We start from the raw sequence: 13,291 nt of genomic DNA on the forward strand, positions 1-13,291 counted from the left end.
TTATTTATCTTTTTTAGGCTATATGCTTTATGGCATGTTTTTACTTTTGATTTTCTCTTATCTTTTCTCTTAAATGTATAAAGAAATTCGGAACATTGTTAAGAAAGGTGTAATGACAACTGATATTATAATAAATATTAATATTAATATTTATTATTATTATTGGAAAGAAGTACAAAATGAGGTGTTTATAATCTCTATGTTGTAATATATATATATATTTTCCTATACCCACAGAGACTGGCTTTCAGCGCAAAGGTTCAGGGACAGCCAATCATGCGCGAGGCTGCTATGCTCGGTTATGGAACAATGGTGGCCAAGTACTGTGCTGAGGTGCCCACTTGCTCTGCAGAACTTGTAAAAGTAAGAAATAGTATTTGTCATAATAATCACATTTTACATAACTAGTGGCCAATGGATTGGAGGATTTAAATGAACTGTAAACTCTCCACAGCCAATCTTCAACCGCATAGGCGCGGCAATTCTCAAGCATGATGAAGACGAAGTTGTCCTGCTACTGAAGGTTCTTGCCAATGCTGGCCATCCCGCTAGCATTAAAACCGCCACAAAGGTCCTAGGGTTGGGATTGGTTGGAAACTCTCTTTTTTCACAGAGAGTTAAAGTTGAGGCAATCCTGGCCCTGAGGAACATCGCTAAAAGGGCACCTTTAGAGGTGGGTATTAAATTAAATTAAATTTAAATAGATTATGTATTTATTTTGTGTTCATATTCTAACTGCATTTTTTATGCCATAATCTGTTCTCTGGATGAATTAGGTCCAGAATTTGGCTGTTCAGATCTTCATGGACAAGGCTATGAATGCAGAGCTGCGTATGCTTGCATGCATTGTGCTGTTTGAGACCCGGCCACCAGTGGGTCTGGTGTCTGCCATAGCTAACAGTATGAGATCAGAGTCCAACGTCCAGGTGTTCAGCTTCACCTATTCTCACATGGCGTCCCTGACCCGAAGCACCGCCCCCGACTTCGCTAAAGTGTAGGAGATGTGACATTTCTACATTGTATTTGAAGCCTAAGGCTGGGCGATATGGGGAAGAAAATGTTTACAACAAAACTATTTATTTAGCCAAATACCTTAATAACCGACGATCATAGAGCCATGTGACGATAATAAAAATAGAGCATAAATAGCAGTTATACAAGCTCAGCATCGCTTGTGAGCATGTCGATTGGCTATTTTGCTATTAACGTTTTTAAGCATGCATGAATTTACAATATCCTAAATACCAGACGATATTTGATCTCATATCACAAGACCAAATTGGAGATTCATTAAAGTGTATTTTTTTTAAATGCTACACAGTATACTGTATATAGTTTATAATCTTACTTACCCTTGGGCCTTTCCTTTCAGTGCTGCTGCCTGCAACATAGGCCTGAGGATCATCGGTCACCGAATGTTCGCTAGAATGGGCTTCCGTTTCAGCAGAGTCGCCTACGTCGATGCCTATTTCAGTGAGTGACAATTCATGCGAATTATGTGAAAAAGTAGAGTGATTAATCTACAAAGCCAAAATGTACTATTTATTCATCTCAAAGGTCAGCCTTCATGATTTGGGGGGATGAACAATTACCTAATGATGAACAGATATCAATTTGTGTAATATCACTTGTATACCCATAACACAGCTGACCCAAACACGTTACCGTTGATGAAATGTAAATGTACTTGACTTGTTACAGATCCTTTGACGATGGGTGCTGCCGCCAGTGCCTTTTACATTAACGAAGCTGCGAGCATTTTGCCTAAAGCTGTTGTAGCAAAGGTCCGAACTTACTTGATTGGAGCTGCTACTGACGCCGTTGAGGTAGGCTAATGATCTTGGTCAAAGCATAAGAAATCTCAAAAAGATGGATGGAAATGAATGAATAATTCATTTGTTAATGAGCATTGTCCATTTCTCTTTAAGGTTGGAGTAAGAACCGAGGGTATTCAGGAGGCCCTTCTGAAGGTCCCCGTGTCTTTGAATGCTGATAATATATCCAAGATGAAGCGTGCCATCAAAGCTGTATGTGTCCCTTCCTGAACTGTAAATTATCATGATTGTGGAAAAAATATCAGTCAAAATGTACCATTGTTTCTCTTTTACAAGCTGGCTCATTGGAGGTCCTATCCTGCAAGCGCACCACTGGCTTCAATGTATGTGAAGATTTTCGGCCAGGAAATTGCCTTTGCCAGCCTTGACAAAGGCATTGTTGAGCAGATACTTGCGGTATGTTCTGTAGCACAATTTATCATCATAACTTTCCAGCTCCATGTAATCATTACCATGCAATGAAACAAGAACTTGGCATAAAGAAAATCTCTTACCAACAGTTTGTCAACGGAATAGCTATTCGAGAATTTGGAATGAGTGCTTTGATGGCCCTCATGGCAGGGGTCTCTCGCCAGTATACCAAGCCACTCCTAATTGCCGAGGTGAGACGCATCTTGCCCACTGCAGTAGGTTTGCCTATGGAGCTCAGTCTGTACACTGCTGCTGTGGCTGCTGCGTCTGTTCATGGTAGGTGCAAAGTCATGCAATTCATTAGTAATAAATTGTACTTGCATTCTTACTTAATAACATATCCTTGCATCTTAGAACCATATCAAAGCCAATATCTTGTGTTTATAGTTAAGGCCATCCTGAGACCAGAACCTGACTTCGACAACTTCGATATTAGTCAACTGCTGACGACTGACATTAGACTTGAGGCTGACCTTCAACCAAGGTAGTCCCGTTCAAACGAATATTTCACGTGTATTTGTCATCGCTTTTAGAAATCAGATACTAAAATAAAGTTGCCCTTTTCTCCAGTGTTCGTGTCCATACCTTTGCTGTGATGGGAGTCAACACTGCTTTCCTCCAGGCTGCTCTGATGGCAAGGACAAAGATCAGCATGATTGTCCCTGCAAATATTGCAGTAATGCTTCACATTGCAGAAGGCAACTTTAAGATTGAAGCCGAACCTGTTGCTATTCCTGAGCATATTGCAGCAGTTAGGTAAAACCTGTCTTTTGCAATTAAATACTAATTATACACATTTGTCATTACAAATCATACAGTGGTTAGTACAAAATTATTTAAAACTACCTATTTCACTGTACCACTAAAGCAATTATTGTAACTTTCTCTATGTCATGAATGTTTTGACAAAGCATATTGTTAACTTGTTTTGAACATCAGCACAACATACATACTGTAGCCTACCTATAATTTCTATTAGAATGAGGATTACATAATGCATGAATAATAATAACAGACTTGTTATTCTTCTCTGATCACTGGCAGCTATGAGACATTTGCTGTTGTAAGGAATGCGGAGGATGTTCCTGCCGAAATAAACGTCCCAATGATTCCTGCCAACGCAGCCATCTCAAGAGCGCTCATGTCTACGTCTGCTGCCTTGGTGGGCTGATTTTAATTTACTTTCTCACTCATTATACCACCATGAAGAGAAATATGGAATTTTACAGGTCATTATTTTATGCTCTTTTAATTTTCTGTTTCAGGGAGTATCTTCTGAGCTAATTGATGGTGTGCTGATGCCCGTTATCAAGGATATTACTCCCAATATTATTGAAAAGGAACTCTGTGGAGAGACCATGCAATTTGGATTGAAGGCATGCCTTGAGATTTACTCAGAGAGTGCAGACTTCAGCAGACCCGCCGCTCTGTACAAACTAATCGGAAAGCGTTCCGTTGCACTCGTTGTGAAAGAAGGCAAGAACTACAGTACACATACAAAACATGTAGTCGCACTCAAATACTGTACAATGTACACATTATTTGGAGAAGAAACATGATTTATATGAGCAATACATTATTTCTATTTGTAGTTGAAGGCCAACACGTCGAGAAATGGGAGATGGAGGTTCAGGTTGGACCAAAGGCTGCAGCGAAGATCATTAAACAGGTCAACATGAGCGAAGAGGACTTGGCTGCGGTTAGACCAGTCGTGCATAAACTCAAGAAAATCCTGATTCCTGGTCTGAATGTCACCATGGGGTCTTCCAGCTCCAGCAGCTCCAGCAGGAGCTCTGCTAAAGTTAGCAGCAGCAGCAGCAGCAGCAGATCTTCTAGCTCCAGTTCTCGTCGTTCCGCGGTAAAGCACCACGGACCATTCTACCACTTTGATTTTATGAATAACAAGAGCATGTTTTCCTTCAACACATTGAACTTCATTCCAAACAGGTTGCAGCAAAGGGCCCACGTTTCCAGAAAAACCACAAGGTAGGAATTACATGACATTTAGAGGATTGTTCTTCTTTCGACACGTGAAAACTTCAATTGTGCAGTGAACATTTCTCCTTCCAATTTTATGTACAGAGTATCACATATCCGGCCACCTCCCAGGCCAGAGTGAGCAGAAGCAGCGCTTCAAGCATTCAGGCCATGTACAAGAAGGTGAGGCTTATTTTACATAACATTTCATTAGGACACTTGTCATAATCAGTCTGTGGATAAACAAACTGTTTTATTTGTTTCCTTCCTTATCCTTAGCTGGGTAGTGCTTTCGATCCCATTGTGACAATTCTCATCCGTGCTGTGAGAAGAGACTACAGTATGCAAGGATACCAAATCACTGCTTATTTGGATAAGGCCAATTACGTTATGAAGATCGTTGTGTTACCTTTGTCTCCTGCTAACCGATGGAAGATCTGTGCTACTGGTATGGTGCTCAGCAGGCACCTAGTTACTGTAAGAAACCATATTCAATGTTACTGAACAGTTCAATAATCTATCTATAGACATAAAATAAGTTCCTCAACACTTCCTTTGTTCTGCTCAAAGGCCAAATTGGCCTGGGGAGTGCGATGTGAAGAGTTTGAGACCGTGATCACAGCGGAGACCGGTCTGGTTGGTCCAAACCCTGCAATCCGTGCAAGAGTGAACTGGGTTGACCTGCCAAGGGCTTTGAAGCACTACATCAGGATGTATGTCTTTTCATATTTCTGTAATATTACTTGTTTGTTGCTTTAGGCAAGTTTAACACCGTGTATGCTCTATTTATTGCCACCACAAAATAATGTATTGGTAAATATATATTTTGCCTAATTGTCCTCTAAATAATGCTCTCACATATTTCCCACTAGTGTGAGTCAATATGTCCCTGCCCTTGATGTGGTTGGGCTGATTGCAGAGAAGGCAGCAAACACTAAGAAGCAGGTTTCTGTAACCGTGGTTGCAACATCTGGAAAGACTTTGGATGTTATTGTCAAAACACCAACGGTATTGGGATATTATTTTACCCTACTTGATTTTATGAATAACGAAACATTGTTGTATTCATTACAGCAATTAAAGGAGAATTAGAGAATTCTCATTGTATGCACCTGCTTCATTGATGATGATTATTGTATTCATTGCAGAGGATAATTGAGAAGGCTATCATTCTCCCCGTTGTCCTGCCACTGGATATATTAACCGGTCTGACACCCTTTGAAGACAATATTGTAGACAAAGTCCAGTACTTGTTGGCCAGTAATACTGCAGGTAAAACTATCAGCTGATACAACTGCAAAAACATGTTGTTTAAATAATAAAAAATTAATGTTTTAACAATATTTTCATCTTGCTTTCAGCTCAGTGCAGCATGGTCAGAGACACACTGACAACATTCAACAACAAGACAATTACAAATCAGATGCCTGTGTCTTGCTACCAAGTTTTGGCTCAGGATTGCACTGACGAAATGAAGTTCATGGTTCTGTTGAAGCAAGATAATGCGTTGGCACGCAAACACATCAATGTCAAAATCGCTGACATGTAAGTACTCAACAGGAAATGTGTTCATTTGTTCAATACATAACGGTGCTAGTTGCTGATGCTGACCATACCTTTCACTTCTAGTGACGTTGACTTGTTTCGCACGGAAGGCAACATTGTGGTAAAGGTTAATGGATTGGAAATTCCCATCGTAAACCTTCCTTACCAACACCCTGCAGGTAGGCCATGTAAATTAAACTGGGTCTAATGCTTTCTCCTACAACCATTTTAGTTGCTGTTTATTACAATGTGCCAATACTAATTTGTTATATTTGAAAATATACTTGGCAAAATAAAGAATCTTGATTCTGATTACCTGATTATCTGGATTATCTAAAGATTATATTGTTTCTGAAGTAGCCTACCATCTCAAATTGTTTAATCTATGCTCTACCAAAAGGTGCAATCCATATCAAAAAGAGAGGTGAAGGTGTCGCTATTTTCGCTCCCAAATATGGTCTCCCTGAAGTCTACTACGATATGGACATGTGGAAGGTGAATATCAATCATTTTGGGAGTCAATTTTAATTGCACCAAACTACCAAAGCTGGCATATTCAATTAAATGAGTAACTGATCTGTTATTCCTTTTTACCTGTATCATCAGATTAAAGTCGTTGACTGGATGAAGGGACAGACCTGTGGAGTCTGTGGTAAGGCTGATGGAGAAGTCAGACAGGAGTACCGTACCCCTAGTGGACGCCTGACCAAGAACTCAGTTAGCCATGCCCATTCCTGGGTGTTGCCTGCCGAGAGCTGCGCTGATACCACTGGTAAGAGCAGGGGTTTAGTTGTCATCGACTGTCAATGGCAGGAAAATTCCAAGCAAATATAAGTGCACATATTACTTGGCTCTTTACAGCCATCAACATAGCTTTTAATTTAATTATTCATACCTCTCCATTCCAGAATGTCGTCTGAGACACGAGTCCGTGACAATGGAGATGGTGGTCCGTGACCAGACGTCCAGATGCTACTCTGTTGAGCCTGTGCTTCGTTGTCTGCCCGGCTGCTCCCCAATCAGAACCACTCCCGTCACTGTGGGCTTCCACTGCGTGTCTGTCGGTAAGTGTTAATGAAGGAAGAGCTGCTCTATCACTGAGCTGAACACTGCATGTAATGAGAAAATATACTGACTTATATGTTCCACCACCAATTCATTAATTATTACAATGAAATGTGAAAAGTGTGCTGTTACTAACCGTGTCTCTTTGCCCCACTGCAGACCAATTGGCCCCTCCGACCGACGTCTATGATAAGAGTGAGGACCTGAGGGAGACCACGGACGCTCATGTCGCCTGTAGCTGCTCGGCTCAGTGTGCTTAGAGCAGCTGTCGCAGTGGAGTGGACTGGGAAACATTTCAACTTGTAAATGTCAATAGTATATTTCAAATTGTAAATGTCAGTACTTAATAAATCATTGTATGCACAAGTCACACAAATGTATTATTTGCCTGAAATCCACTGTATGAGATTATGCATTATGCATAACTAGTAAGTAGTTTATTGTAGAGTAGTTTGAAAATCATTTGACTGTGAAAGGCTTTTAGAAAAATGATTCATTCATTTTAAATGAAAATAAACATCACACTGCAGGGCTAAAGACTGCTAAAGGTAGGAAAGACAAAATATAAGAGTGAAGAAAAAAAAAGAGAATAATACATAACATCATTCTAATACATTCACAGTATTCCTGTAATAGATTAATGCACAATACATTTAAACTATCCAAAATCCAAAATGTCATTGGATAAAAAAGTGAAAGATTAACAGGATTCCAGGGGAGCTCAAAATTGTCAAGCCACCCTGCCCAATGAACACGGTTTGTTGATAAGGTTTCGGTACAGTCAGCCATTCCAAGGCCCGACTCACACCTTTCGATCTAGCATACAACATTGACGCATGCTAGATGTATACAAAGGGTGTGATACATCTTGCCCCAACGCATTTCCAATGGAAGTCACATGGTTTGACACAACATTTGTGTTGCATGGCTTTCGGCTGTGTTTCAACTGCCCCCCCTCCCCCCCCTCACACAACACAAATGTTGTGTCACACAACACAAATGTTGTGTCAAACCACGTGACTCCCATTAGAAATGCATTGCGAGCTTGCATCAGCTATACATCTCATACAACAAGCATACATCAATCTGTTGCAAAGGTGTGAGTCAGGCCGAAGCCTGTGGGCCAGGCCCACACTGTAGCCTATACTCACATAAGTAAAAGTATCAATACTACAATGTAGAAGTCTCAGTTACAAGTAAAAGTCCAGAACATTAATAGAACATTAATATAAAAGTATGAATATTAAAAAAAGAATAGCAATGTAATTTTCTCTTTATAACCTTGAAAAATGTGTTTTAATTGTGATACCAATTAGAACTTTAATAAAGTAGGCTATACTACGTCGGTTCCATTGACCAAAGCTAAAACCCAATCGATTGATCATCAAAATAAACATTCTCTGAAAATACACTTAGTTAGGTAAAGTTATACCTTACGTTGTGACAAATCTGGGGAAAAAATGCTTACCACTATTTTTCTTCACAGATGTGTTCATAAAGGTGTCTACTATCACAGAAACATTTGTTCCAACCATAGACTGTAAAAAATATGGACAAAGCGTTCGCCGGGTCTAACATGGACGTAAAATGAAGCCTGTTATTCCTGCACTGTAAGTCGCCATCTTTCTAGATCCGTTTGGTACCAGCTGGCCATTGGCTGGCTCCGTTTTGGACCAGCTGGCCATTGGCTGCCCAGACAACGAGGCGGGACTTCCCCCCTTCTTCTCCGTTGGTTTTTATTTTGACTCGAGTGGGAGGGGAATCCCGATCATAGACTGTAACGGTAGCCACGCCCCTCAGAACATACGCGATGGTTTTTTTTCTTTATGCTCATTTTTTTAATTAATGGGACCATAATTTTCCAAAAAGAATATTATGACATTAGAAATGAGACTTTAAACTAGTGACTGGAAGCAGAAAGTATTCATGACCATGTTTATTAAGGTAATACAGTCTAGGTGAAGTTGGGCCAAAATACATGGGCCTCTATGGAGCTATGGGGCTTTTTGGGTCCAGTCCAGCGCCACAACAGGCCATTATATGAACTACCGATTTCAAATGAGGCTTCACGAAATATCTGGCTGACTGCCCCCCTGGTTCCAACCCAACTCCCTTGGGAAAATGCTGAATCCATTCCAAGCATTAGTTTTGCACTAAAATACTCCTTGGGCTAAATTCGGCCATAGCCACTTATATACATTTCGGCCATTTGAAAATAGCCGATCTACAAGCTCAACATGTGTTGCGATGTGACGCATTGTGAGCTTGTAGATCTGCTATTTGATTTTTATATTATATTTGAGTACATTTTCAAGTACATTTTTAATTTACTTGTAACGTAGTATTTATACTTTTACTTAAGTAAAACATTTGACTACTTTTATCACCACTGGAAAAAAGCCCGCATATATTGGAAATTAGGAGTTGGATAATTTCGGACATCCGTAAAAAAAAAGTCAATATTGGACATCCCTAATCTCCAACTTTCATCGTTACTGACTCGGTGCTCTACAGTGGTCACCGGTCTAGTAACGTAGAAATACGACTACGGTAGGTTATGTAACACTCATACATTTTTAATATGCTAATTTGAAATGTAGTGCAAATAAATGTTAGTTCTGAACTGGATAAGTCACGTGGGTGCGCAGTTAGTTAGGTAAAGTTACCTTAAGTTGTGGCAAATCTGGGAAAAAAATGCTTACCACTATTTTTCTTCACAGATGTGTTCATAAAGGTGTCTACTATCACAGAAACATTTGTTCCAACCCAACTCCCTTGGGAAACTTTGTGACAGCTGATGAAAGTTGGGGTACCATTATCAACCAATATAAGGCAAAACATTCCAAATTTCATTATACTTTAAGTAACATGTCAAACTAGGGGTTTTTTCATGATGCTGAATCCATTGCAAGCATTAGTTTTGCACAAAAAACACTCCTTTGCCTAAAAATGCCCATAGCCGTCATCACAAATATCATGAGGTCGGCACATATTAATAATAATAATAATAACTAGAAAAAGTGCCCTACTGGGCACAGGTCTCCACCAGGATCCACAGATCCGTGCAGTTAGAGGTAAAAACACTTTTGGGCCAGTTATAGCGCCACCTTGAGGCTGAGTTGAAATTGTTCATGTGGCATTTCGTCCTCGGCCTAGTGGGAATGTGGGTGCACAATTTCACGGAAATCACGCGATGTGTTCATGATTTGCAGCATTTTGTTTGAAACTGAGCACTCCTGTGAATTTTGGAAGCCAATCTTAACCAATCAGGATGGAGTCTGAGAAATCTGAAAGACCGGTTTGGTTGAATGGCTCTAGAGAGACTGTGTACCAATTTGCGTGATGTTTGGACAAAATCTGTAGGTGTACTGTGCAAAAACTTGTTTTGCACAAAGCGGCCTCCTGGTGGCGCTATAACAGGCCGTTCTGGAAAGTTTGGGGCAGAGGTTCATGGTTGGCATCCAGGGAGTGTGTGTGCACAATTTGGCATCGACCGGGTTAACGGTGGCTGAGATTAGCTGGTCACGGACGGACACACGGACACACGGACGGACGGACGGAGTGCAAAACATACTCTCCCCATGCCTTCGGCTGGTGGAGACAATAATAATAGCCATATGGGACTGTGTTTTATGTATGTATGTTTTGTAATAATAATCAAAGTAACTATATGGCTAAAGTTTTCAAATAAAAGTAGTGGAGTAAAATAGAAAGAATTGTCTCCTACTGGGGTAGAAATACTCAAGTAAAGTGCAAATACCTCAGAATTGTACTTAAGGAGGCCTACAGTACTTTTCACCCTGGCTTTTTCACCAAAAGTCAACTGATTGTCAGGTAACAGCATCACATAGTGTTGCGGCCTATTTGCCAGGGCAAAGGGCCTTTCTCGGCCCCACCTCTCTCCCTGTGTTTTAGGATCCAAGATGGCCGCAGCACCAGGAGCGGGTGTCCTTACTGGGCTGCGTTCACAAATTCAAGACACCTGTCTTGCGTTTGTCTTGTGTCTGTGTTTAATGGCCACTCCAATGCATTTCCAATGGAACCCCATATGGTTTGACCAAACATTTTGTTTGATGGGGGGGAGGGGGCATCAAAGCTGTGTTCAGACACAAGTCAGGTGTCTTGAATGTAAGGTCATATGTCGACCCCGCCTGCTCAACTCTGCCCCACCCCCTCCTGGTACTGCGGCCATCTTGGATCCTAAAACACAGGGAGAGAGGTGGGGACGAGAAAGGCCCTTGCCTGAGATCTGTTTCCTTAACGAGCATCGAGAGCCAGGTGTACAGACACACACTTTGCAGTGCTCTGTGAAAGTGACTGAAGCGTCAAGACTGTCTCATTTCCCTCCAAAGCCTTTGAATATATGGAATATTAAGGATTACTGTGATTATGGTAGACTTACATTTCAAGAGATACGATCATATATATATATATATAGAGAGAGAGAGAGAGAGAGAGAGAGAGTTATGGCTGGCTCTGGCCTCTGGGGCCATAGCGAAGAAGGGGAAACCACACCGGAGGACAGTCGGGCAAGTCGGCCCATCAAAAAATGACTTCAAACAACAAAGAAGATTACTTACGTTCTTAAGCACCGTGACCCCAAGCCAAACCTCAGATGGTTCCCCAAATGAACTTGAATAGGGAATCCACAATGCTGACGTCACTGGACTTGCAGACTCCCCTATTCCCACGGCTCCACCCCCCTGCTGCCACAAAGGATAGGTGCGAACCTGAACTTGGCTAGCTCGTTAATTACACAAGCAGCCCAAACTACAGCAACAAAGTTTTGTAGCTTACAAATTAAACTTTTAGCTTTGAACGAGCCCCCATGTTATGGCTGGCTCTGGGGCCATAACGATAACGAAGAAGGGGAAACCACACCGGAGGACAATCCAAAAAAAAAAAAAGTGCTATGAGAGCAGGTCTCTCTCTTAAATAGTGTTTGGAGAGACAATGGCCAGGTGTCTCCCCTTCCACTAATCATCTCTGGCTCCGCCCTCCAATCCAGCACTGCATTAGAATGGTTAAAGGCACAGCCACACACACATAGAACCCCATAGACTAGGCACACAACCACCGTAAAGACTAATCATTGTGTATATTCCTGCACAATACCTGCATCGAGTGATCTTGGTACATAGAAGTTGATCTATTGAAGATTCTGACAAAGTACATAATTTTTGTTTTGATTGTATTGCTGTATTGTTGTATTGTTTTGTTTTGTACTGCTTTGGCAATGTAAACGTATGTTTTCTCATGCCAATAGAGCCCTTTGAATTGAATTGAATTGAAATTGACTAGGCCCAGGGGGCCGTCACTATATATATATCTCCCGGTATTACTTTTTTATGCATACAACGGCCGATAATATCAGGAGGCCGATAATATCGGACATCCCTATTGGAGATCCCATCTGTCTGTGTCCCTTTTATGCCCATATATGGAGATGTATGTATGTCTCTTTGTGTCCCTTTATTCCTACTGTATATAGTTCTGTGTCAGGCATGCCCAAATATGGAGTGTTGTGAAACTAGTGATGGCAGAACAGGCCAGCTCCATATATGGAGCCTGGGCACTGGCCGGGGTCCTGCTAGGAACATTAAAGAGGAATGTGCATGGGGGCGTGGCCCGGTCTCCTGCGGAAAGGTTTGCACATGTGCAGTGTAAACAGGAACTGCGATGATGGAGTGTTCCAGCAGAGGTGCTAGAGGTGCATGAGAGTTGCTGACCCTGAACTGAAATAATAAAAAGGATATCAAAAATAGAGAATAGTACAATGTTGATTTTGTTTTTATTTAGAAAAGTATATCAATTTCATAACTGTGGAAAACATGATGTGTATAACAGACTGAAAGATAAAGGACAAGTAGGCTACATTTACTAAATGTTAAATTTTCTTTTGCAGATTTTCCATGCTCTTTTGATGCTCGCTTTGATTGTAGTAGCCTAGATGTGTTAAACTTTTATTTGAGTGAAATGACAAAGGAACATGGATACTGTTCATTCAAGTGCTGTGGATGATATGAAACATTTGAGGGAAGGGTGACTGCTGTTTAATTCTCAACTGTTCTGGATCTCATTATTTACTAAATTACATCACAAGTTATGAGCTTTCTATCTAGCACCTCTTTATTTGTATGTCTCTAAATGTTTTGATGAATTGAACAATGTGGACCCTGTTGTAAACAAGTGTAATGCTTAATTGGGTCGTCCACCCACAGTTAACAGTCTTTGTATTGAGTTTGTGCTTAAAATGTACTGTAAATTCTACAAACTGTTAATAAATATTTCAATCAATCAATCAATCAATCTGCTGGAACACTCCATCATCGCAGTTCCTGTTTACACTGACCATGTGCAAACCTCCCGCAGAAGACCGGGCCACGCCCCCATGCACATAATTCCTCTTTAATTTTCCTAGGGGCCTGTCCAGATCCTGGGCAGAGGCCTTTTTTGGC

General features: G+C 41.0%; 1 protein-coding gene across 1 annotated transcript in view; it reads left to right on the forward strand.

Moving 5' to 3' along the window:
* The window catches only part of LOC310860867 (uncharacterized protein), a gene marked incomplete at its 5' end in the record, with an annotated part of 33,948 nt that extends 26,835 nt beyond the window's left edge, over positions 1-7,113 (forward strand). The window contains 25 exons of the mRNA XM_083768056.1: positions 238-363; positions 455-673; positions 777-994; positions 1,373-1,473; positions 1,702-1,826; positions 1,929-2,027; positions 2,112-2,231; positions 2,336-2,522; positions 2,634-2,730; positions 2,817-3,002; positions 3,291-3,408; positions 3,512-3,722; positions 3,839-4,104; positions 4,194-4,232; positions 4,329-4,406; positions 4,503-4,700; positions 4,794-4,936; positions 5,096-5,231; positions 5,372-5,495; positions 5,585-5,768; positions 5,853-5,947; positions 6,169-6,263; positions 6,375-6,540; positions 6,677-6,838; positions 6,993-7,113. Coding sequence (XP_083624182.1) covers positions 238-363; positions 455-673; positions 777-994; positions 1,373-1,473; positions 1,702-1,826; positions 1,929-2,027; positions 2,112-2,231; positions 2,336-2,522; positions 2,634-2,730; positions 2,817-3,002; positions 3,291-3,408; positions 3,512-3,722; positions 3,839-4,104; positions 4,194-4,232; positions 4,329-4,406; positions 4,503-4,700; positions 4,794-4,936; positions 5,096-5,231; positions 5,372-5,495; positions 5,585-5,768; positions 5,853-5,947; positions 6,169-6,263; positions 6,375-6,540; positions 6,677-6,838; positions 6,993-7,093 — 3,594 coding nt within the window. The 3' untranslated portion in view covers positions 7,094-7,113. The remainder of the gene's footprint in view (positions 1-237; positions 364-454; positions 674-776; positions 995-1,372; positions 1,474-1,701; positions 1,827-1,928; positions 2,028-2,111; positions 2,232-2,335; positions 2,523-2,633; positions 2,731-2,816; positions 3,003-3,290; positions 3,409-3,511; positions 3,723-3,838; positions 4,105-4,193; positions 4,233-4,328; positions 4,407-4,502; positions 4,701-4,793; positions 4,937-5,095; positions 5,232-5,371; positions 5,496-5,584; positions 5,769-5,852; positions 5,948-6,168; positions 6,264-6,374; positions 6,541-6,676; positions 6,839-6,992) is intronic.
* Between the last annotated feature and the right edge of the window lie 6,178 nt (positions 7,114-13,291).

The sequence above is a fragment of the Protomyctophum parallelum genome (genome assembly GCF_964188405.1).
Source record: "Protomyctophum parallelum genome assembly, chromosome: 6".
In the NCBI taxonomy this organism is placed as follows: Eukaryota; Metazoa; Chordata; class Actinopteri; order Myctophiformes; family Myctophidae; genus Protomyctophum; species Protomyctophum parallelum.